Source organism: Heterocephalus glaber, unplaced genomic scaffold, assembly GCF_053883595.1.
Source record: "Heterocephalus glaber isolate CG9 unplaced genomic scaffold, H.glaber_assembly_v1.0 deba00001442, whole genome shotgun sequence".
In the NCBI taxonomy this organism is placed as follows: domain Eukaryota; kingdom Metazoa; phylum Chordata; class Mammalia; order Rodentia; family Bathyergidae; genus Heterocephalus; species Heterocephalus glaber.
Window position 1 is genome coordinate 10,456,224 of NW_028258296.1, and position 27,014 is coordinate 10,483,237.

General features: G+C 32.4%; 1 protein-coding gene across 1 annotated transcript in view; it reads right to left on the bottom strand.

Moving 5' to 3' along the window:
- Window positions 1-27,014, bottom strand: part of Lrriq3 (leucine rich repeats and IQ motif containing 3) — a 139,738-nt gene that overhangs the window by 26,942 nt on the left and 85,782 nt on the right. Inside the window, 2 exon segments of the mRNA XM_087212910.1 lie at window positions 23,136-23,180; window positions 23,183-23,259. Coding sequence (XP_087069036.1) covers window positions 23,136-23,180; window positions 23,183-23,259 — 122 coding nt within the window.

A 27,014-nucleotide genomic window follows, 5' to 3' on the forward strand; every position in this document is an offset into this window, starting at 1 on the left:
CCCTTCAATTAATTTTTGGATTAAAGGAGATTCTTTAACAATTTATTTGTTGATTATTATTTTTGAATTTTTAAAATGGCATCTTTATTGCTATCTAATTCACATGCCTATATATGTATATATACAATGGTACCTCGGTTCACAAACTTTATTTGTTCTGCTGTTTTGGAAAAGATGGTCATGTTTGTGTTTGTGTGGGAAAGATGGCTGCAGTCTTGTTTGTTACCAGAGGCAGAGACTGAAAACAAAAACAAAATTTTGCCAAATGCTTCTGTTTGTGAACCAAACTGTTTTCAAACAAAGCGTTCATGAACCTAGGTACTACTGTACATATATATATGACAATAATATATATATATATATATATATAAAGAGTCCATAATCAAGACTCTTTTTTCCTCTTTTAATTGTCTAGGTACTATGTTAAAAAAAAAACATTGCATTGATCTAAATGTCTATCCTCATGCCAATTTCACATTGCCCTAATAATTACTGTAACTTTATAGTAAGTTTATACATCAGGAAGTGTTCTCAAACGTGATTTCTTTTTACCAAGACTGTTTTGGTCATTTGGAATCCATTGAATTCTATACATGGATTTTTTTATCAATAATTGTAACTTTTTTATTAGTACATGTTTTCAGTCTATGTAGTTTACAATCTCTTAGGAAGTACTTGCACATAACACAGTTTCTTTTTCTAACTCCCTTCCCCTTCCCTCCTGTCTCCCTCCTTCCTCTTCTAAATCCTCTTCCCCATTTTTCCTTCTTGTTGAATTCTATATGTGGATTTTAGGATTAATGTTTCCATTTCTGAAAAAAAAAATAATTTTTAGGCTTTTGATAGGAATCGCTTATCTCTAAGTTGCTGAGTAGCACTGCTGTTAATACTTTTAAGACAACCAGTTCAAGTACATGAGTATTTTCCATTTGTTTAGAAATCTCTTTAATTTCTTTCAGCAATTTTTTATTGTTGTTGCTAATTCTCAATGTAGAACTTTTGTACTTCTTTTGTTAAATTTATTCCTAAGTATTTTATCTTTTTGGTGTCACTATATATGAAATTATATCCTTAATTTCTTTTTGTTCATTCCTATCCTGTTATATAGCAATACAATGGATTTTAAGTATTGATCTTAAAATTTGCTGAATTTATTAGTTCTAAGAGCTTTCAGTGGATTGCCAAGATTTTCCATGTACGTCATTATATCTGCAAATAGAATTTTCATTCTTCCATAGCAATTAGGATATATTTTCTTGCTTAAGTGCAAAAGCAGAAGCTCCAATATAATGTTTAATAGAAGTAGCATAAATGAGTACCCCTGTTGAGTAAATAAGCATAGAAAGCATTTGGTCTCTCAATATCAAGCATAATGTTAGCTGAAGTTTTTTTGGTAGATGCTTTCTCTCAGAATAAAATATTTTCTTCTACTTTGAGTCTGTGGATCATGAAAAGATACTTGGATTTATCATTACCAGTGAATTTTCTCTACATCTACTGAGATGTTCATGTATTTCCCCATTCATTAAATGCGGTTTGTTACATTAATTTTTAGTAGTAAGTTGAGCTCGCATTTCTAGGACAAATTCAACTTAATCATAACTTATAATTCTTTGATTTATTGCAGGATTCAGATCACCAGTAGCGTCTTGAGGATTTTTGTGTGGATGTTCACAAGGGACATTAGACTTCAGACTCTTTCGTTGTCTGATTTTAGCATTAGGGTAATATTGTTGTCATAGAATGAGTTTCCAAGTGTTCCCTCATTCTCAGTCTCTTCCTCCTCTTTTTGAGCGTTTATAAAAAGTAGGTAAAATTCTTTAAGTGTTTGGTATAATTCACCAGTGCTATAGTTAATTAAATGATGGCCTCCAAAACATGTGGTTCTAATCACTGGAATCTATAAATGTTATTTTCTTTGGGAATACTATCTTTGCAAGTGTGATTAAGATCCTTAAAATTTCAGTGGTTTCGCCGCCTGCTGCGCAAGCGCAAGGACCCGAGTTCGATCCCAGGTACCAAAAAAAAAAAAAAAAAAAAAGATTCTTAAAATAACATACTCCTGAATTACCTGGAACTACACTAAAATCTGTCTTAAGTGTTCCTATTTTTGTAAAAGTTAGAAGGAGTTTATAAGCACACATAAAAGAAAAGGTAGTGTAAAGATGTAGGTAAACAGGTGATTCAGTCTCAAGCACGGGTAGGAACGTTGGGATCTATCAAAAACTCAAAGCAGCAATGAACAGACTCTTACTGATCTTCTGTAGGATGTGGTCATGTGGATGTCTTTATATCAGACCACTGGGAATGATTTTGAATTAATGGTTTCCAGAAAGCTGAGAGAATAATTTTCTGATGTCGTAAACTACCATGGTTTGTGGTAATTTTTATAGCAGTTACAGGAAACTAATACCACATGAGCCTGGGCATATTTTTGGTGAAAAAAAAAATCCAAATTATTAATTTATTTTGTTTGTTAATATGGTTGTTCGGATTTTCTATTTCTACTCAAATCAGTTTGGGTAGTTTGTTTATTTCGATGCATCTTTTTCATTTCATCTAACATTTAATTTGTTGGCATATTGTTCATTGTCTCCCACTATAGTCTATTTAAGTAGAGTTAGTAGTAATGCCCCTCTTTTCTCATTCTAGTAATTTGAATTCTCTCTCTCATACACACAATCTAAAGATCATCAATTTTATCAATCTCTCAAAGAAGAAGCTTGGTCCTGTTATTTCCTATATACAGTAATACTCAATGTACTCTTTCATTCATTTCTTCTGTGGCCTTCATTATCCATTCTATGCTTGTACTATGTTTAAATTTCTCCGCTTTTACTAGTCCTTAAATCTGAAGATTAGGTTATCTATTTTATATGCTTCTTCACTTTAAATATAGATGTTTACAGATACTAAAAATTCCTTTTTAGCATTGCTTTAGTGGAGCCCAATTTTTTTTTCTTTTGTTTCTATCTCATTATACTTTCCTTTTTATTGGTATATGTTTGTGATAAATAATATTTACATTTTCTTTGAGAAATCTATTTATCTTGATTATTTTCAATTCTTTTCAGCCCTACCCTCCTTTCTCCTTCCATACCACAATCCCCACTCTCATAACTGAAAAGTTTGTATCCTGTCATTTCTTCTTCTTCTTTTTTTTTTTTTTTTTTTTGGTGCCGGGGATGGAACTTAGATCCCTCCACTTGCGCAGCAGGCGGCGAAACCACTGAGCCAAATCCCCGGCCCATTTCTTCTTTATTTTACACTTCAGTTGGTTTATATTTCTGGCTTTTCATATGAGAAAAACAAGGAAGGATTTATCTTTCCATGTCTGACTTATTTCTTTTACCAATATGGTTTCAAGATCCACTCATTTTCCTACAAAGTAATCAATTTATTGGATTTTTAAATTGTTGTGGTTTATTTTGCTGCTGATTTCTAGTTTTATTCCACTATGACCCAATAGTATAAAATATTTTTAAATGTAACATGTTTACTTATTGGATATTTTAGTTGTTGTTAGTTCATTTCCAGATACTTCTAAATTTCAAAACTTCCTTCGCTTGCTGATTTCTATTTTAATTGCATTGTCCTAAGAGAAAATGCTTTGGATGTTTCCAGCCTTTTAAACATTGAGCCTTATTTCACACTTGTTCTGTGGTCTGTTTTACAAAACAGTTTATATACACTTAAGAAGAATGTGCATTCTGCTGTGGGGTAATTCACTATGTTCAGCTTTTCTTTTTAAGTGTTGGACAAGCCTTCTAGTTGCTGATAGATCTTCTGCCCAATTATTCTACATTTTATTAAAGAGATGGAGTAATAGAAATATTTAATTATTATGGTTGTATTTTTTATTTATGCCATCAGTTCTGTGATATTTTGCTTTTTGTCATTCCGTCTACCTCTAAGTGAACAGATGTTTACAGTTGTTATATAAACCTAAAATGGTGACTCTTTTATTATCAGAAAGTGTCCCCCCTATTTCTAGCAACATTTTTATTTTAAAGCCTATTAGACTGATATTAATATAATTGCTCCAGTTTTCTCATGATTACCGTTTGCCTGGTATTTTTTCTGTCATTTTACTTTCAATTTATAAAGAATTTTACATCTTAATTATATTTACTTTAGAAAATATTCATACGGGTGTTGCATTTTTAAAATACAATCTGTTAGCCTTTGCATTTTGATTAAACTGTATATTAATTCATATTTAATTTTATTTTGATATAATTGAATTTAATCTGCAATATTTTTGTTTCCTATATTTTTTATGTCTCTTCCCTTATAATCTCCTTTATTGCTTTTCATTTATATTAAGTAAATATTTAATATGGTATCATTTAAATTCTTTCAGTGTCTAACTACAGGTTGGTATTTTCTCAGCAGTTACTCAAGAGTTGGAAAAACTGCACATATTAATCTCATAAATTGTCTTCAGATTTATACTGATATAATTCTAGTAAAAAATAGAAACTAGGCTATTATCTACTTTTCTGCATCTACAAACATATATACAGTAATATAATGCATGTATGCATCATATATGTTATGTTAAACACCATGTTTTATGTAATGTATACATAAAATATTATATATAATTATAAAATATCTATAAAACTGTATAATGTATACATGTATATGTTAACCAAACAAAGAATATACTTTTATAGCCACTATTCTATAAAATCTGATGAAAGGAAAACAAATACATATTCATAGGGTTTATATATTAGCCTTCTTACTATTTCTGATTCTATTTCTTTCTGTGGATATGAATTATCATTTCATATCATTACCTTCTTCTAATATACACATATTCTACCTTTAACCCTGTGAGGTTTACTATTAAGTAAATTTCACTGTTACATTACAGGGTCAATAATATGATTATGTGTAAAGTTTCATTTAGTTCTTTTAAAGTTAGTATAAAGAAGAAAGGAGAGAGCCAGGGATTTAGCGCAGTGGTTTCGTCGCCCGCTGCGCAAGCGCAAGGACCCAAGTTCGATCCCCTGTACCAAAAAAAAAAAAAAAAAGGAGAAGGTCCAGGGGTTTAGCTCAGTGGCACCGCGCCTGCTTCGCAAGTGGAAGGTCCTGAGTTCAATCTCTGGTAGCGGGGGAAAAAAAATCGGGAAGAAGAAAGGAGAATATGTAATTCCGCTATCTTTTATAATTGCAATCTTCATTTCCTTACTGGTATTTCTTTTTTTCTTTTTTTTTTTTTGGCAGATTTGAAATACAGTTTCCTGTCGCTTGCTTTCAGCCTATGGAACTTCATTTCATATTGATTTAAAGCAAATCTTTTAGCTCTGACATCTTTTTGCTTTCATTATCTGGAACTACTGTTATTCGTTTCTGAAAGATAATTTTGCTGGGTTTAGTATTCTTCATTTTCAGTTTTCTTCTCTCTTTCAGTAATTTAAATATGTTATTCCAATACCTTCTAGGCTTACTTCTGATGAGCAGTGAGTTTCTAATCACATTGAGCTTCTCCTGTTTATGACCAGTGATTTTTCTCTTATTGATTTCAATATTGTTATTTTGTTTTAAATGTATTTATATTTGGAGGTAGAAATATATTTTTTGTATGAATATGGATGAAAGTTTCATATTTTAGGAAATTATCAATATGTATGAATGAAAAGGAGCAGAACAGCGTAGGCTTAGCTTGTGATATGTAGATTACTTTGGGTTACAAGTTTCTTCCTGTTTATTAAAACGTGTCATTTTCTGCTCACTGTATTCCAGGCTCTTGTTCCCAAGTTGTGACTTCTTTTGTTTCCTTTGCCTGGGTTACTCTTCCCTATAATGGATCTATTCATTTCACCATAGAATCAATGTTATTTCTTCATAGAAGGTCTTGCCTATAGCCATCTATAGAGAAAGCTTTGTTAGCTATTATACCCCATTATCCTTCCCTATGTTCTCTATCACATTTCTATGGTTGATTCAGGGCACTTGCCACCATTTAATATTACTCTGGTTGTTTATTTTCTGTTTTGAAATGTAAATCCCATGAAAGCAGAATTCATTCTGTATTCAGAATAGCTTGGCCAGCAGTTCTCAACTTTTTAACCCTAGGACCTATTTATAACCGTTGAAAACTGTTGAGAGAATTTTTGTGTGAATCATTTCTATCAATATATACTATATTATAAATTAAAATTATTTTAAACTGTTCATTTGGTACTAATAAACTCAATACATGTTAATATCAAAGTGATGACATCGTCATACATTATGCAGCCTCTGGGAAACTTTGCTTGTATATCTGAGAAAATGAGAGGGAAATTGACCACGGCTCAGAAGTGACACATTTATTTCAAGTCACAATCTACAACGCAGAAGTAAATCATACTGACCCAACCATATTTATGCTAGGAAATGGAAAGAAACAAAGCAAAACACTTATAATCAAAATCAGTGCTACAGATCACCAAAGATCCTTTGATTCCTTTTTCCTAAAATAAAATATTCTTGGAAAGAATACAAGTGAAACCCTATCAAGAGCAGAATCTCTAGATGTGTATATTCTCACTTAGTTTTGAATAAGTTTTTTATGCAGAGACATAAATGAAAAGACAAGCTACCTGCTGTCTACTCCACACATCCACATACATGCTGAATGCATAAAATTGGAATCAGGAAAGCCCAACTTCTAATGAGAATACAGGCTACATACATAGGGTATGAAGTTCCCCTAGAGTCAAGTATAAGTGCTTCCTAAATTAGTTTCTGATTCTGCCCTCCACGAGTAGTTTTTCTGTCTAATGCAGGTTTTCTTTTTTTTAAATTATTACCTTCCTTGGCTATATCCCAGGTGGAAGATTGGCAAATTGCCTGCCTTGAAAGCTTCAAAGGCTTCCTCTTTGTACTTCTTAGTGCTGAAGGTAAGAAACTCAAGCATGTACTCAAGTCTTGAATGGTCAAAAGTAATTTAGACTAAGATTCTCCAGTAATATGATTCCCTTAAAACTGTAGATATGGAACCACACACATTTAAGGAAAGCTGGGGAATGTAGAGAAACAAATAAAATAAAACAAGTAAAATATCTTGTAGGTACAAAATCATTGTCATAGTTCACCGGAGATTCTTTGATCCCTTTTCCTGATCATAGAACATTTGATCTAGTTTCTTCTGTCAGGTCCATGTACCAGTCATTGTTGTTGTTATTAGCTATTATTGTTAATTTTGGTTTTTGAGGCAGAATCTTGCTATGTAGTTCAGGCTGGCCTTAAACTCACTGTGTAGTCCTGGCTGGCCTCCCATTTGCAGCGATCCTCCTTCCTCAGCCTCCCAAGTGCTGCCCCAGGTCCCAAGTGCCAGTAATCGCACCCAAAATTCTTGGGGAATAGATGTAATAATCTAGTCTTTTATTTTTTTCTTTTCTTATTTTCTTTCCATAACTAACTCTAGAAATTTACTGCAAGTTACTCTGAAGCTACCAAGAATATGTGGGAAGTCCTCACACTTAATTTAAACTTAATGTTTTACTATTTGCAATTTTGAAGCAGCCAGCTTTTTCAAATGTGCAAGTCCTTGATTTTGGAACCCTCTGTTTTTCTTTATTTTGCCTTGCAAACTAGTTACTTTCTGAAGCTCTTCTTTTTTTCATAAAGTAACTTGTCAAACACAGTCAAATATAACCAACACAGGAAATCAATATTCTTTCTTCAACCTTCTTCCCTTAGAGCCATAAATTAGTAGGCTCATATTTGCCTGCCAAGTAATCCCAGGAAAATACTTCACGATTAAAGTACATTGAATTGGCAGCTTTTCAGCTTCTGATCCTACTTAATCATTTCCTACGACTGATTACATAGATGTGACCATATTGTAGGGGTCTTTTTTTGTTGATGTTATGGTACTAATTTTTTGTTAATGTTATGGTACTAATTTTTGTCAGCATAATGAGTCCTAACTTCCATCACGAATAAACCCTGAAATCTAAACAGCTTAGCCCAGGAAAGATGTATCTATTTTTCATCTAAGAACAATATGGGTCATGAGGACCCTGTGGCTATGTTAATGGAACATGTTTCCTTCCAGATAAGTACAAAGCAGAGAAAGAGAAAGATTCTTGTAATTGCTTTCACTGTGCAGTGGTTAAGTTTCACTTTCGCCTAAAGTCCAGTGGACTGACTGCGTTCGTAATTCCTAATTGAACAGGAAGCTGGGCATTGCAGGGGAGCACATGGAACACAGGCACTCGTGTTCAGAGTTTAAAAATGCATCCAAATTTTTCTAATTTGAATTTTACCTTTTTCCTCTTTGTTCTCGCCAGTAAAAATATTAAAATTAAAGCAGTCTGAACAATTATGTGCATATATATATATATATATATATATATATGTTTATTTGGTTTTTAAAATCTTGCAGCAAAGACTGCTAAGTTTAGATGCATGCGGAAGCTCTAATTGCTCAATTTAAGTAATTTAGTTGGTACTGTTTTATAACCTAGACTAAAATTCACTCATTCCAGCAAACGATTTAGGAGAATAGAGAAGGAAAAAGAACTGTTAAAATTCCGTAAAGACAAATGAGTTGAAAACAGCAAGATATGATAAACTGGATGAATTCAGAAGAATGTTGGAGGCAGAAAATATAATGTGTTTCAGTGGAAACCATAAAATCTCCTTTAGCTTCATTTCAGACTCCTAAGTGGACTTGGAGCGAGACAAAGTATGTAATGGAGGAAAATGACTGAAGATTGTATAAATCTGATCACAGGCACTTTGATATAATGACCCTCAAGTAATTAACCCTATGACCTTATATTCTGAATAGGAAATGTTCTCAGAAATGTCATTTATGTAACAGCTGGCACTTTCTGTAAAAGATTGAATTTACTTCTTGAAGACTGTATTTGAAACACAAGTGGTGTTTTGAAATAACCGTAGAGTTTTGATCCATCCTCCAACTATACTTATGACAGAATATTGAAAGCATTAACACAATATATATTTTTAAGGTCTTGTAAAATTTGTAGGTTTAATTTCTACCACTAAAAACACTTGCTTATGAAATAGAATAGCCATTCATGAAGCATATTACTTTTAAACTTCTGATCTAAAATTATTTATCATTATCACAAAGAAAAACTAAATTGCTTGCTTGGGCAAAGTCAAATAAAAACCAAAAGGAGTAACAGCTTTAGTATAAAGATGATTAATGTATCTTGTATTGCTAGATTACTAATTAATAAAACAAGCATTTTGGATACTATCTATAACAAAATCAATAGCATCTAAGCTATCATATATAATTGAACTAACAGATTTATTCAGCAATATAAATAAAATGACACCTATCCTTATTTAGAAGTTATAAGTAGGCACAAGAGGATTTCTTTTCATTTTATACTTTTACAATAATTCTGCTTAAATGTGCAATATCATCCTTACACAAAGAGATGAGCACGATGAAGGTAGAAGTTTTTAGCCCTTGTTTTACTGATGGACTCTGAATGCTTAAAAGTAATAAAATACTTCTGCAGTAATAAATTAGAATTTAGTAAAAAGACAACTAAGTGTACCAAAATACTCTCTAAATTTAAAAGTATATTGGAAGAACAGGAGGAAGGGGTTAAAGTAGCTGGAAAGTGATCTATTCATTTTATTTGTAAGGTAGAAGCCCCTTGGGAAAGGAAGAAAGGCGGGTGATCTGATCTAATTGCCATGTCAACTGAAAATGACAAATAATAGACAAATGATATTTTCTAGGAAGAAAAGACCTTATCTATTAAATACCTTTAGCAGCCTGGTCCCTGGCTAAAAGGTTGCTTATATTGAATAAACCCAGAGTCTATGAGGTTCACTCCCTGAAGAATTCCATAAGAATTAAACAGCTTTCTTTAGTCTTTTTAGTATAGCCTTTGAGTTATTAGTAAACTCTGACGCTGAGGTTACAAGCTCGGATTTATGTGAGTCTAATTTGACAATTCGATCTTGTGAAACTCATGCATGGATGAGAGATGATGAGATCGGCTCACAACTTATGTTACCATATAATCTACTGTTCAAGTAGGGACGTGTTCAAGGTACAAAGGCACTGTTACATACCAGGGCATCAGGCACTGACACATTACAGGTTAAAACGGGGACACGGAGTGGGGGCACACATCGCCATGAGTCCTCAATTCAATAATAGACTTGTCTATCTGGTGAGATTTTAAAGATTTCTGCCAACTTTAGATGTCTGGGTGAGAAAATGTTTGAAAAATATGATTCTATATAGAAGTTGAAATATTCATCGCTGAAAAACAATAAAAAATAAAAATAAAAAAATAAAATAAAATAAAAAGAAATATTCATCGGTGTATGAAGTAGTGAAATGGATCTTTCTCAAATGGGAAGAGGATCAAGAGATGAAGGGAGAGGGAGAGAGGGGAAGGAAAGGGGTGCAAAGAGCAGTTACACTGTGTCAGGTGTGTGTGCCAAGTCTTCGCAAGGAGTGCAAACACTATGTGCTGGAACCTGTACTGATCAAAATTAAGAACAAAAAAATCATTAAATTGCAATGGTATGAGTAGATGATATGAGCACCACCCAGTCCCCTTATACTCATTTGGAACCACTGAGCATGTTATATGTCTCATACAATGTCTATTGTTTAGAAGTTCCTCATGGTAAGCAGATATAAAAATCACAAACTGTACAACTGATAATATCAGAAATATTACACACTGGGCAAGACTTTGTTGGAAATTAAGAGGAAGCATAAAATCTTGCATAAGAGCTGAATTATGCAACTCCTTTTATATCATCTAACATAAGGACCTCAGATAAGGCTTTGAAGGGTCCATACACCCCTTAAAATTATAAAGAAAACTAGTTTATGTTCATGTGTGCATTTTTAGAAATGGGGTAAAGCTGATATTTGTATAAGATTCTGAATTTTTTTCAGTTTGGGATTTGTTACCAAAGAAGAAAAAAATATTAAGAATCAGTACTCAAGAGAAATAGTGTCTAGAGGATAGCTCCTATGAGACATGACCCATATTGTTAGGCAATAATTGCTCACATCCATGCTCTGATTAATGGAGATAATTTTGGCCTACTTGGAATAAGGTGCCTATTATCAGACAGTGCCATTTTGAGACATATTAACCCATAACTGCCCACTCCAATTCCCTTTAACTTAGAGTAAGGAAGGGGGGTAATTTCCTGATCAACTACCTGTACCAGACTACTTCCCCCTCATTTACAGATCTACATATTACAAACTTCAGTAGGTCCAGGATTCACTCTTCAAAAATGCTGATAAAAACGTTATTTTATAATCTTCATATAATACATTTTTGAAGTATAAATATAATAGTTATAGCACTAAAATGTCTTTGGATGACAATTTAGAATTTCTGCTGCTCAGGACGTTGATTTCCTTCCTTCAGTGTCCAGAAATTATTGTGAACATGAATTTTGTATACTTTAATACTCCTCAAAGAGTTAATATTGGCAATACTTCCACCTCTTTACTTGAACTTGCTCTTAATCTTCTCCAGCATGGTTCTTGTCTCTGTCACTATTAAATATGTTCTTGTAAAGGTCTCTATTGACTTCCATGTTCAAAACTCAACAAATACTGTTTTGTCCTCATATTCTAATACTTCTCAGTTGCTATTAAACAGAGTTAAATAGTCACATTTTTTAAAAATTCAGTTAGTTGGAGCTGGGGATTTAGCTCAGTGGTGCCACCGCCTGCCTTGCAAGTGCAAGGTCCCAAATTCGATCCCCGGTACCAAAAAAAAAAAAAAAAAAAAAAAATTCAGTTAGTTGTATCAAATTAATACATGTATACACTTTTATAATTCAAGCAGCATTATAAATCACAAAATAACATATAAATAGTTTTCAAGATAAAGACAAGACATCAACAACAACAAGTCTTGATTCAAAATGGTATATAGGTTTTTATAACGGAATCTGATTGAAGGCATGAAGATGAAGTTCAGTGGTATAGTCCATAATTAGCTTGGCACTTGGGTTTGACCCCCAGCATGACAAAAAGTAAATAAAAAATCACTGGCTGAGGATGTAGCTCAGTGGTAGAGCTCTGCCTTGCATATGTGAGGTCCTGGGTTTGAATCTCAGTACTGCCAAAACAAAGTTAAAAAGTGACATAAAAATCTTGACGTGGACATTCACATTGATTGAATAAAACTCCAGCTGGCTGTTATAAATGTTGGAAAAATCTTACATGGACAAATATACATCCATATGTAAGTAGGGATGTGTATATATGTGTTTGTGCATATGAGTATTTCCACACATAGATATTTCATAATATACTAAATTTTCTTTATCAAAATCTATGTAAAAATGTAAATATTTTTACCAGTCTCTCTAAAGTCATTCAGTTTACCTTCCTGTGCCATACAGATTTTATTATTATCAATATGTGTCAGAACTTGAGAAATGTTAAGAAACACTTCACTATAAACTTGCTGAACAAGTATCTGACTTGTATAAGACTGTATTCCTAGCACACAAAGGATACTCAAAATATACTTATTGGAAAAAGCTAATTAATAAAACCATGAAAGTTTTTTTCAAATGAACAATAAAAAATTATCACTAACCATATTGCTCATTTCTTGCCATGTGACCTATTTTCTTTACGTACAATGCAGAATTCATTTATTCAAGATCCTTTAAAAATACCTTGCATACAATGCACTATCAGATATCATGAGAGAGAAGAGAAAAACAACTTGATCATTTTTCAAAGTTTTCATATTTTGGCAAAGAGAAATTTGCCCCCCAAAAACACACATGAAGTATTATGAGATGCATAAAGCCAAGACATCCAGTTTAATTACTGAGGAAACAAAGTTAAATGTACAAAATATAATTATGGCATAAAATAAGTTTCAGCAGAGAAATTAGTGTCCAAATGTGAGAATATGTAAAAATTGTCTCTGGAATAAAGATTAAAGAACATTTTCTGATATAGCTTTACATTAAAAATATGTTTGAAGGAATGTACTAAAATATATAAGATGTAGCAAATGATATGAAAGGTAAGACTGATGAGGTTTGATAAGGTTTGTTTTTGATTAAATATTTAAAGTAATACCTTACAAGTAGAACATAATGTGTATTCTGTTTATTGTGTATATATGTGTGTATGAATGTATATCCTAAGAATGGGGAGGAAGAAAACAGATTGCAAAACTAAAAATCTCCATACCAAATTTTGCTAAGAACAGTGGCAGTTACTCATATATCACAAGCAGAACACTGGAGTATTGTTGTGGAAATAAAACTAATATTTCTGGAAATAGAATAAAAGCCTGAACACTACCTACCTATCATACAGTAAACATCATCATTCCAGAGAAATCATATATATACAAATAAAGCTATATAGAGAGAACGTTTATATATATATATATATATATATATATATATATATATATATATATATGTATATAGTTTCCAAAAATATTTCGGAATCCCGTTTCTTTATTTTAAAAAACTTTACTAGTACATCTTTGAGTGACATAATGATCACATTCATTGTGGGAAGTCAGTATATATACATAACACACTTTAATTCCTTTTTCATCCTCTTCCCCTCCCTTCCCTCTTCCATCCCTTCACCTCTTTCTTTTTTCATCCCTTTCTTTTTCAAAAGATCCATCTCCTTGTTTCCCATTATGTAACTTTTATTTTGCTCTTTAATTTGTTTATATTTTGGTTTTCTCATATAAGAGAAATCGTGCAATATTCAAGCTTGTGTGTCTCATTTATTTCACTTAATGTTATACTCTCAAGGCATACTCATTCTCCAACAAGTGACTCAAAGTTTTCTTTCTTTATGTCAGAGTCAAAGTAAAGAGCCAAGAGTGAAGAGAAAATCTAAAGAATGAGGAAAAGTATTGCCACTTATTCCTTTGGCAGAGGACTGATATCTAGAACATAAAAAGAACTCAAAATTAGACCCAAATAAAATACCCAATGAAAAATTAGCAACTGAAATGAAAAGACACTCCTCAGAAGAAAAAATACAAATGGCCAATAAATACATGAACAGATGGTCGGTATCTTTGGCCATTAGAGAAATGCAAATTAAAACAACACTAACATTCCATTTTACTCTGGAAAAAATGGTTATCATCAGGAAATCAAACAATAACAAATGCTGGCGAGGCTGTGGGGGAAAAAGTGAACCTTTCAACATTGTTGGGAGGGATTTTCACTATGGAAATCAGTGTGTGTCAGGAGAAATTCTACATAATTTTGAGGGAAAAAATCATTTCACAATTAAATATAGGCCAGCTATGGCATGTCAAGACATAACTCCATTTTCACCTCTGGTCACACCTAAAACCTCAATGGTCTGGGTATACTGTGATGTTCCAGGGCAAGATTACACCACCTGAAGACATCCTGGGAGGAACAAAATCTTCACCTGCTTAGTTGCTCATTGTTCTAGGATTTTTCAGCACCCTCTGCTTCCCTCTGAGTCATCTGTTACATCTGTTTCTCCTGATGTACATAATAAAGTTGTGGCAAGCTCAGTTTGGGCCCAGAGCAGCACTGATGAGGCCCAAAGCTTAGCTTCCTCTCTAAGTCTCATCTGTTCTCTCTTTTCTGGCTAATTAATTAATTCACCTTGTGCTGTCGTGGCTGGCATGAGATTAGGACTTACTGCAGAGGTCCTAGTAACGTCCCCTTTCCCTGTTCCCTACAAGTATGGAGATTCCTCAACAAAATAAAAGTAGAAATTCCTTTTCACCAAGCTATTCTTCTTTTAGATATCTTCCCAACAGGGCCAACTACATCATATCACAGTGATACCTGCATGCCAATATTTATAGTAGAAACTTATTTTTAAATAACAGTGAACAAAGATTATTAGCATTATTAGAAATAACTAATAAAAAGGAATGTGTTTAGAGAATACAATATGTAGAAAAATAATCCATAAAAATGAAACATATTTTCATAGTATTAATATTTATACAGATAGAGAAAAGATTTTGCATCCATGAACCAAGAACAGTGATGTGTGTGTGTGTGTGTGTGTGTGTGTGTGTGTGTGTGTGTGTGGAATATCAAGAAACATCTTTGGATTTTAGGAAGATAAAATAAGACTCAAAATGAAACACATTATAATGAGACATTATAATCAAATCATCAAAAGTCAAATGTAGTACTATTGGACTGAGTCTTGAAAACAGCAAGAGAAGAATGAATTCTAATATACAAAAGAGCGCCAATAAAACTATCAGTAACTATGAGGCAAGAAGGTAATCACATGCTTTATTCAGAGTGCTACAAGAGAAACAAATGTTGATCAAGAATCTTACGTATTTGGCAAAAATCTCTGTGATAGTAAAACTTATTTAACTTGGACAGCCATGTTACTAAGATATTTGATCATACACTATTCAAAATATTTCTTTGAAGTATTTTTAGATGAAATTCACACTTAAAACTAGTTGACTGTGTGAAGAGACAAAGAAAGACATTTATAATGAGAAAACTATCAGTTCACCAAGAATACACACACACACACACACACACACACACATAGAAAGAGAGAGAGAGAGAGAGAGAGAGAGAGAGAGAGAGAGAGGTGCAAAAATAACTGAAGCAAACATTGAAATAATTAAAGGCAGAAATAACACTGACATAATTTGTATGTGTTTTGGAACTTCTATCTACCAGAAGCATGATCTAAATAAACATTTTATTTATACAGTACTTGACCCCAGGTATTTTGATAGACAACATGAAATTGATTAATATACCTGCTAACAAAAACTCCAAGACCAAGTGACTTCACCAGTGAAGTCTACCAAATATTAAAAAAGAAATAACACCAATGACTCTAAAATTCTTCCAAACAGTTGAAGAAGAGCAAATATTTGCTAACTCTTTCTATGAAGTCATATTACCCGGATACCAAAGTGAAACACTCTACAAGAAAATTACACACTGATATTCTTTATGAATATTGGTGCAAAATACAAAACAAAATACTAACAAGCTGAATTTAACAGCATATTAAAAGGATTACACAGCATAATCAAGTGGGATTTACTTTTAGAAAGCAAAGATGTTGCACCATATGGAAATCAATCAATGTAATACACCATTTTAACAGAATGAAAGCTCAAAAAGTGTATGTTCATCTCGATGGACAAAGAAAATCATTTAATAAAATTCAATACCCTTTTAAGATAAAAATCACTCTGCACAATAGAAACAGAAGGAAACTACCTCTTAATAAAGGCCAATAAGCAAAGATCTACAGACAAGATCATTTTCAATTATAAGAGACTAATTTTTTAAAATTTGAATAGGAATAGAAGGAATAAAGAATAAGGAACAGAAGATTATTTTTTTACCATTTTCATTTAATATGGTACAGTATGTCCTAGCCTAAGTAATAAAGTAAGAAGGTAAGAAAAAGAAAGTCACATGCAAAGTGAAAAATTAAATTTATCTGTTCACAGGAAAAATGATCTTGGTAGAAAACTAATGATTTCATAAACTCTCTCACACACACAGAATAAAGTAGCTCAGCAAGGTTTCAGGATATTAATCCAACACATAAATATAAATTATATTTTTATATATTCACAATGAATAATCCAAAAAGGAAATTAAGGCACTCTGCATTCCTAATAAAATACTTAGAAGTAAATTTAACCAAAGAGGTGAAAGACAGGTACACTAAAAACTGCAATACTTTGTTGAAAGAAACTACAAAGAACACAAATAAATGGAAAAACACTGATGTTCATGTATTAGAAAATAATATTAAGATACCACCTAATGTACCCTACAAAATGGAAACTGTGCAAGGGGTACAGGGAAAAGGGAAAAAATTGATAGAAAGAGAAAAAATGGAAACAAAGCTTTTGTAAATGGGCGAAAGGGGAAGTTAAAGGGAAGGAAGTGGAATGAGAGATAAAGAGGAATCAAGGTATATCATGTACAGGTACAAACTCACTTTGATGAATATGATCGCTATGTACATTTAAATTGTACCAATAAAATTAATCTTTTTAAAGTCGCATTGATGTATTTGTTGGAAGTAGACAAATGCTAAAATTTAAATAGAATTTTAAATAAACCCAAAGAGAAAAAATTGTGGAAAATTTGATCAAAGATAGAAGTCATATACAACCTACTTCAAAACAATGGTAATTGAAACAGTTTATGGTACAGGCCAAAAAAAAATGGTGGCAGAATAATACCTTCTTTTTTTTTTTTTTTTTTTTTTTTGGGTATCAGGGATCAAACTCAGGTCCTTCCACTTGCAGGACAGGCAGTGGAACCACCTAGCTAACTCCCCAGCCCAGTATAATACCTTCTTGTGATACCCTCTCACAGGCACATCAAGCTCAACAAGTTATTCATGGACCAAACTCACTTTTAAGAGTTGAGAAAATCAAGCTGTAGACCATAGAGTCTGCTTTTAGTACAATAAAAGAGGTACTGAAGAAAGCAGAAGGAAAAGAGTTGACTATGTCACCACCTCCACCACCTCCAACCAGACCATTATGGAAAGACACACATCTCTGCTTGAAGAAGAGAGAGAGAATGAAGTCCAGGCACCAGATTTAAAACCGAGTACCAGGCCCATCACAGTGAAACATAACATGGGGCAAAACTCTATAGCCCCTAGTACTTACTTGGCCAATAATCAAGGATTGAGCTGGAACAACCACAGGCCAACTGAATCACTGCCTCTACTTCCTTTAACCTCAGGTGGCAAGGCAGGGATCAACACTCCATCTACTGATGGATAGGGTACAAAGGTTAGCACAAAGCTTTGCTTGCCATTCAATCAGGCTACCCATGATAAGACCCTGCATCCAAATATAAACTGAAGGCCCTATATTCATGGTAGAGATCATAGTCAGAGCCTTAACATAATCACAGCAACACATGGAGATCTTTGCACCAGAAAGAAACACTCAGGTTTGACTTTGCTTTATTGCCAGTCTTGGAGTGGGCCACGTATGTCTCCCCTCTTTCCAAGACTGTGAATATTTGTATGGCTATGAGGTTTAGGAGTAATCTAGCTTAGCTTGAGCCCACTTGAGGGAAAACAGTATGATGCAATATCTCATTCACTTTGAGTCAAGATTGGGTGGAAAGCAGAAAATTTTGCCATAAAATTTAGAGTTGGACTGATGAAACCTAACACTGGACAAATACTAATGGCCTCCATTCTCAGGTTCATCTGGAACAAGTTCATTGTTAGAGGAAGATGCAAGGCATGGATTTGAATTACAAAAGGCTTGGACTTGAATTCCAGCCAGCATCACTGTGGCTTGTTGCAGTGGTTTGGCAGCACATAAAAGTCTACCTCAGAAATAGATGGCCCATAGCCATGGGGTCCTTGATTGTACAGTTTGGTTCTGTGTTCTGAGTATATAACTCAGCCTGGTGGCATTGATGGATTCACCTGGAGCTGGTACAGCCATGGTGATTGCCCAGAGGTAGGCAGAATTCCTCAGTAACCTAAGTTACCAAGCACAGAGTCCTACTCTAGCTCCAGAATCCACAAATTTATTGTAATCCCTGAATGGTCAAAACCATTTTGAGCAAAAACAATATAAAAAAATAGAAGGCATTATACTTCCAGAATTTAAAACATACAAAAAAACTGTAGACATCAAAACAGCATGTTATTTTAAAAAATATTCGGAGACCAATAGAATAGAAAACATAGAAGTAAATGGATCCATCTTAGGCAATGAATTTCTGACAAAGATGCTAGAAGCATACATTGGAGAATAAAAAATCTTTTCAAAAAGTGGTTCAAAAAATTGGTTATTGACATGTATATGAATAAATCCAGACACCTCTCTCTCTTATTTTAAATTTAAATCAAAATGGATTAAATACTTAAATGGAAGGTCTAAAACTACAAAACCATCAGAAGAAAAATAAGAAAATTCCTTAGGACCCATAGCCCACAGAAAACAAAAATTGAAAAGAAGACATAAACGAGGTTATAATTAAATAAAAATCATCTGCCACACAGAGAAACCAATATTCAATCTACATCATGAGAAAATTAAGGCAAATTATACATCTGACAAGGGACTGACATTCAGGTAAGGATGCCAAAAACTCAACAACAAACAAAACAAAAACCTGATTTAAAAATAGGCAATAGACACTTCTCAAAAAACAAAACAAAACACGCATACAGTCAGCAGGTATACAAAAAATGCTCAGGATTGTTAATCATCAGAGAAATGCAAATCAAGGTCATGATGAGACATAGCCTCATTTCAGTAAGAATTGTCCAAAAAAAAGATAACAAGTACTATACTGTACATGGACAAAAGAAAACCTTTCATAATGCCAATGGAAATGTACATTAGTACAGGCATTATGTAAAACAGAATAGAGGTTCTTGAAAAATTAAAAATAGAACTATCATATGATACAGCAACTCCATTTTTGGGTACATATCTAAGGAAAATGAAATCAGTATTTCAAGGGGATATCTTGCATCCTCTATTGCATCACCACTATCAATATCGAAGAAATGTAAACAATTTAAGTGACTAGCAAGTGATGAATGGATACATAAAATGCACATATTCAAAGTAGAATACTATTCATCATAAAAAATGATTAAATCCTATTATTTGTGACAATATGGATGGAACTGGAAATCATATGTTACTCAAAATAAGCCTTGTTACAGAAATACAAGTACCACACAATCACATTAATATGTGGACTCTAAAAATTCTATGAAGCTGAGTATAGAAAGATAACTAGAAGACAACATGCATAGTGAGGCAGGATGGAGGATGCAGAAAATTTGATCAATGGACACTTAGTTATAGTTAAATAAGAGCAAGAAGTTGCCCTGTGCTACTGCATGAGAGAGTGACTAGAACACAATAATATACTGTATATTTCAAAAAGCTATAGGAAAGCACTTTGAAACCTTTCACCATAAAGAAATAATAAATGTTTGAAGATATAGATGTGTTTAAACCAGTTTAAATATTACACAATGCATATTTTTTATGTTTTTATATGTCAAAATAAGTTTTTAAAGGTATCATAATAGACAAGTAGGTCAATATAAAAATAGAGGCTCTAGATATATACTATCTCATATATTGTCAAATGAATTTCAGAAAGGATTCTAAGGCATCATTGAGTAAGTAGCAACTCATCAACAAACAGTTCTGGGAAAACTGGGTATCAATATGAAAAAAACTAATTTAGGGTCTTACTATACATATATTCAAAAATTAACCCCAAATAAATCAAAGACCAAAACATAAGGACTAAAAATGCCAAACTCCTAGAAGAAAATATTGTGGAAGAGCTGTATGGCATTGATGTTCTTTGTGATTTCTTGGTATCTCATACACACACACACACACACACACACACACACACACACACGCCAAAAACAAAAAACTCGTTGGACTAAAAAAGAATGAATAATCAAAATCTAAAAGAAGAAAGACACTATCAACAAAAGGGAAAGAGAATGCACAAAGTGAGATGAGACATTTGCAAGTCATTTATTTAATAAGTGACTGATGTCCACAACACAAAGAAATCTCACAACTCAACAACATGAGAACCAACAATCAAGTTATATAATGGTTAAGGCATCAGTGTGTACATTTCTCCAAATAACATTTACAAAAAGCTAAGGAAGTACATGAAAAGATAAGGATGCCTGATATACCTAATAATTAGGGAAATGCAAATTGAAACCACCAAGAAGACCACCTTACACTCATTAGAACAGTTATTACTAAAAAAATAAATAAAAGAGAAAATTATGAACATTGCCCACTATGTAAAACAATTAATACCTTTGTGTACTGTTGGTGGGAGTATAAAATTCTATAGCTGCTGTAGCCTGGGCAACAAAATAAGACTCTGTCTCAACAAACAAAGCAAAACCAAAAGAATCATCATGTGATCCAAGAGTTCTAATTTTACTTAAATATGTACCAAGAATGATTGGAAGAAAAGTGTCAAGAGATATTATTACCTTCATGTTCGTAGAAATAGTATTTATGGAAGCAACCCAAATGTCGATTAAAGAATGAATGGATAAGAAATGAATAGTATATACAACAGGATATTATTCATACTTACAAAGGAAGAAAACTCAGATACGTGTTATAATATAAACAAACCTTTAAGATATAGTAATAAGTGAAATAAATAAATCATAGGAGGACCAGGGTTACTTGATCCCTCTTATAGGAGATCTATAGAATAATCAAATTCTAGCAATAGACAATGCAGTGTTGGCTGCCAGGAGGTGGGTTTAGGGGAAGTTGGGAATTAGGGTTTAATGGCTACAATGTGACAACCATGGATAATATAAGCAGTTCTGGAGACGGTGATGGCTGCACAACAGCCTGGAGGTGTTTGATAGAACTATAGGGCTCAAATGCTTTAAATGATTAAAAAATTACATTGTGTATGTTCAACACCAAAATAATATAAGAAAAATATCCAGAGTTGAAGAATAAAAATTTTCACTTTCAAAATGCACGTGAAATTGAATAGAGAAAACTGAACCAATCAAACAAGATCTGTGAGAAAAGTCTCATTGCAATTAGGGAACACTTGAAAACTATGGTTTCAACACAGTAGTGAGAAAGATAGATTCTCAGTACTGCAGTGGAAAAATAAGGCCAAGACCATGGCTGTGCGAGGAAGCAGAATAGTTAAATGTAATCGTGCAATAAAAGGCTCCAACTGGATTGTATTCTTTAAAAAGGTGGATACTTGACATCAGTGGTTTGAATATGAGAGATTTTCAAACAACTTTCCAACAAAAAATAGGTGTAAGAAAGTAAATATATTCTGAATATATTGTGTGGCTAAGCTGTGAGCAGTATTTAAAACATTAAATGTTAATTAGCCTTCAAGTAGTGGTAATGTAGTTCTATGGGGATTATAAATGTGGGAATATGTAAGAGTATGTGTTAGGGAAGATTTATAAGATAATTAAATCTCCATCTTTCACCATAGTAACTTGTAGATAATATACAAATTTGAATAATAAATTTTAACAGAGTAGACATAAAGTTAGGAAATATAAAATTATTGCAAGAGTCAGTTAAATTATTGAATTAAATTGTCTCAAGTAGCAAGAAGAGCAAGTGGGGTGATATGGAGTATAGAGCTACTATTTTTCCTTTCATTCCACTCTGTTTATAAGGCTATGAATTTAAAAGTTTTATAAAAATCAAATTACATTTAATAAAAGATACAAAGCTTTGTGGAATACACAAAATACATGGAAAAAAGAACTGATGAATAAATAGTGACTGGCAAATGAGTAACAGAATTTGGGCAGTTTCCATACAAGAAGAAAAAATAAAAAAGAGATAAGAACAATCCAGGCACATTATGTACAGCTACAAATTCTACTAACAAATGTGATCATTTTGTATATCAAAAGTGTACCAATAAAATTAATTTAAAACAGGGATAAGGTTACCACCATGAGTTTGTAAAAAGAGAAGTATCTGACTATTTAAGATTTAAGAGAATCTCTTGAGAAGATTGATGACTTTCAAGTTATTTTACAAAAATAACTACAATTATATGTAGAAGACAGATATAGAGAAAAATATGTTTTATCTTGTAGCATAAAAGTTGATTAGAAAAAACTGTAAAAAGCAAAAGATAAATCAGTGATATTGATGACCAAAACAATTAAGATAAATGTTATGCACTTTGTAACAATACTATATTCAACATTGATTAATCTGATAACTTCACACATTTGCTAAAGAAAGTATATAGTTACACAGTAACAAAACTATTAAGTCAATAGAATTTCTTCTAGCTAGTTTTTTCTAATTCTCAACTTCTACCCCAAATCAGGCTATCAGATTGTTGATATTGATCCATCTTCTGAAAACATATGACATATATACATACACATGACATATATACATATAATATATATAACCTCTGTATGACATATTTTAGAAAGTACTGAATGAGACAAATATTTTGTCTAAAGTGTCAACATATATTTCATAGTCTCTTGCATTTATAGTTCAACATCCTGAAATTCTAATTGATTTATTGTTTCATTAAGATATATTATTTAAATATAATTTAAATTTTATATAACTAACCTTTTTGGATGAGATGTCTTGATTTTTTTGATTTCCTGCTGTACCTTTTGTTTTTGATTCACATAAAATAGGGGAAACGTCTTTTCTATGTTCAATAGACAGTTTTGCATCAACGGGATACATTCTGTAAAAAGAAACATAAAAGCATTAATAGCATTGTGTAAGTTTTAGAGTTTTTGAAAAGCAGTCACATGCATTTTACAGTTATTATTTATGTTTATTTTTAAAAAACTTTGACATAGAAAAAAATGAAAAGAGCTCCATTGTTTATTATTTTAATGAATTGTCTTTCTGCTAACAGTTAGTGATATGACTTGGACAATGCCATATAGAAGATAGAGGGAGAAGTAGGTCTATAAGTTGGGTCCCATAAGTAGTAAACAAACTGATAAGTCAGTGAGCCCTAGGAAGCCAGAAGGGAGGTTCAGAGCAAAGGCAGAGACAAAATTATTTCCAGAACACTGAAAGGAAGTGAATGAAAGGAGAAGAAAATTGGAACAGATTAATAAGTCTAAAAGTGGATCAGACATGAGAGGAATAATACGTGGAAAATTGAAGAGGAGCTTCAAGGGGGCACTCTCAAATGTAAATTTAATAGTGTCTCTACAGGTATATTTTAATAGCATTGTATTCTTTTTTCTGTTCACATTTCATCCAGACTGTTTCGGAGGTTTTACGAGGTCACCAGGGACTCCAATCCTTTCAAAATTCCCATGTAAACTCTATCTTACTGCGTCTGTATAACTTCCATCTGCAAATTTTTTCTAATGAATCAAGACAGGTACTAGACTTCTAAATGCCTTGCTTACATTTTCTTCACGAAGATAAAGGTAGGGGAAATTACAAAGGGGCACATATCATGTGTCTTAAGGAGATTTCCTAGAAGTTCTAATGTTTCTAGTAAAATCCCCTTGGTAACCGAGAACTACAAAGGAGAAGGTAAAGAACGTACCCCTTTGCTAGGAAAAAATAGGGGGTACTGAAGTATAATGGTAAATTGGGGACTTGTTTCCATAAAAGAAAAAATGAGCAGATATTGGCGGGTAATAAATAAATATTTTACTCATCAACACTTGTAAGACAATTTCTTTTCAATATTTATGGGATAATTTTTCTGTTAGAAATACAATTTACATACTTTGAGCTCATATATTCTCTGTATGTTTAGAATATTTTAAGTTTGTGAAGAATAATTATAATAATTCATAATAAAACACATCAAAATATGACACATTTGAAGTATAATTGCTTCTATTTTCTTTTAAATCCAATTCTTTCCATTAAACAAATAGGATAAGATTAATGTATACTACTTGTATTATGCGATTAAATCTGTGACAATCAACTGCTATTGCTTTTTAAACTGCAAATTCTTCTATAAATCCTCTTCAAAATATAGCATCATTCTTATATCTTCCTACTTCCCAATTGTTATGTTCATTACTACTCTGCCTCTCCTTCAATGCAATTCAAATGTACCCTTTTTTAATTTTGGTTACCACATTTTTATCCTACCTATGAAAACAGCGAGTGTTTTCAAATATACTATTTTTGCTAACATTTATTCCTTTATATTCTCCTGAAAGAATATGAAAACAAAAAAATATGCTTATCAAATCTAAAAATCCAATTTCTATTGCAAAGAAGGGTAATTTATAAAATAATGAAATTTAAAAGAAATTAAATGGGGAGTTAGTCACTTCATTTCGAAAATGTTTCCTTTACTTCACCCATTTATCCTTTTTCATGTATCCACTGTCATTACTCATCATCATTTATAAAAATTTTTATTTCCTTGCTTTTATAAAAGAAAAATTCATCACAAAGGATTCAAAAGTTACAGTAGAACAGATGTAGAAGGAGATGATCAGATATCCTAAATCTTTAAATAAACTAAGGCTTAAGGAAACTACTCAGGTAAGGAAAACAAGTCTTTTGTCATATATATAATTCAAGCAGGAAAAGAAAGTGTGTGAACACTTATTGTTTGGTCTATGAGATCACAGAGAGGGAAAGGTTAACAGAAGATTCCGAATGACCTAATAAAGACTTTGCTTTCAATAATAAATGTATATGCTATTACCTATAGCACCTTAAACCTAACACTGGTCTTCAATAATTTTAGGGAATATTTTGAGGACATTTGATAACATTTAACCAAGGAATATTATAAGCTGAAACCAAATCAGCTACCTCAGATATTATTTTGTTTGTAACTGGATAAAAGAAAATTCAGATTCACATATCCATGGTATGATAAACCTGCAATTATCAATATATCTGATATTTCATTACTTGTGAAGTGTCAGTATTATTCTGTGGAGATCAGAGAGCTTAAGTGACCACGTGAATAATAAAATGCTGCTGCCCAGAGAAACATCTCTAATGTCATGATAAGTGGATTTGTTCTCAGCCCAAACTCGATCAATATTATTACATATAATTTGAATGACAACTTGTGAGAAATATCTATCAATTTCCTGATGAGACGGTAAAGGAACAGATTCACTTCACACCAAATATAAACCTACAATATTAGTCACAATAAAATACTGGAGCAGTAAATTAAATTAAGTAGATAAAATTAAATAGGCATAAATATTGCAGTAGGGTAAAATATATGTAGTCACTTGAATACATTGTTTGATCTAAAACATAAGTGAGAAGAGGACAAAGTCTCTCATTTGAGATTAAATTAACATGGAATTCATCAAATGCTGAGATCCTAAATTATATTAGCCTTTCATTCAGAATGAGGGAAATGATAGACTTGTCATATTCATTTCTGACCAGAACCATAATTAAAGCATTATGTCAAGTCAAGGAAACATTTTCAGATGGAACATGAACAGAGAGCAAGCTATCTATATACCCACATAAGTAGCCATGTATAAGTCTAAGTAAAGAAAGGTTAAGTAAGAGAGCTTCAGGCTCCCACTATCTCACTTTTTCCAATAGCCATCTTCCTTATATTGGAAACTATAAATCTATTGTTTAAATGGGAAAAACAGAGTATGTTGTCTAACCCTTCTTCTGAAAATTTTGTTTAAGCCATTTGCAAATCCTGGCAATTCTGGCTCCAAAATAGATTTCAAATTGATTCATTTCTTTCCATTTTCAGTATTATGTAGGGAAGGTTGTAATCATCTCTATTTAATCATAAATACATCCTAATGAAATTTATAAAACAATGTTATTTTACAAAATACATATACACTGGTCAAGGTATAAATCTGATCGTTTCTTTTTAATTTTAAATTCTCTGACACCTACCCAACATTTTAAGTCTTTACAATGAGCTACAAAAACTCAGCAACATATGACATTCCGCTGATCCTATAGCCAAACATCTCATGTTACTCTCAACTTTATTATACCCCTGCATGGCAGATTTCATTCAGTTCCTTGAATGCTTTCCAAACAAATCAAGCTCAAATCCTTGTGCGATTTCTTTCTTCGTCTTAGAGCATTATCCTTCCCATACTTTGCCTGGTTTGCTCCTTTTCCTTCAGGTTTTAAATATTATCTCTTCCAAAAAACATTCTGGACCAACCCTATGAGAACTAATCTCCATTTTCTTATTCTTTACTCAAGACACTACTTGTTTTATTTATAATGTTTATCGCAAAGTTTGTTTACTTAGGTTACATTTTACCCCTAGAATCCAGCCACAAAGGCAAGGACTTCACTTGGGGTATTTACTCAGAGCTGTGAATTATCTCTGGCACTCAGTACTTATAGTAATTTATCAAATGTTAAATGAATACCAGTGCCAAACAGACAAACAATAAGGAATGGGTGGAGTTTTACGAACTTTGGTTCAATATAATATAAAGTGGAGCTGCATTCTTTGGAGATAGCCCAATAACAATAAATAAT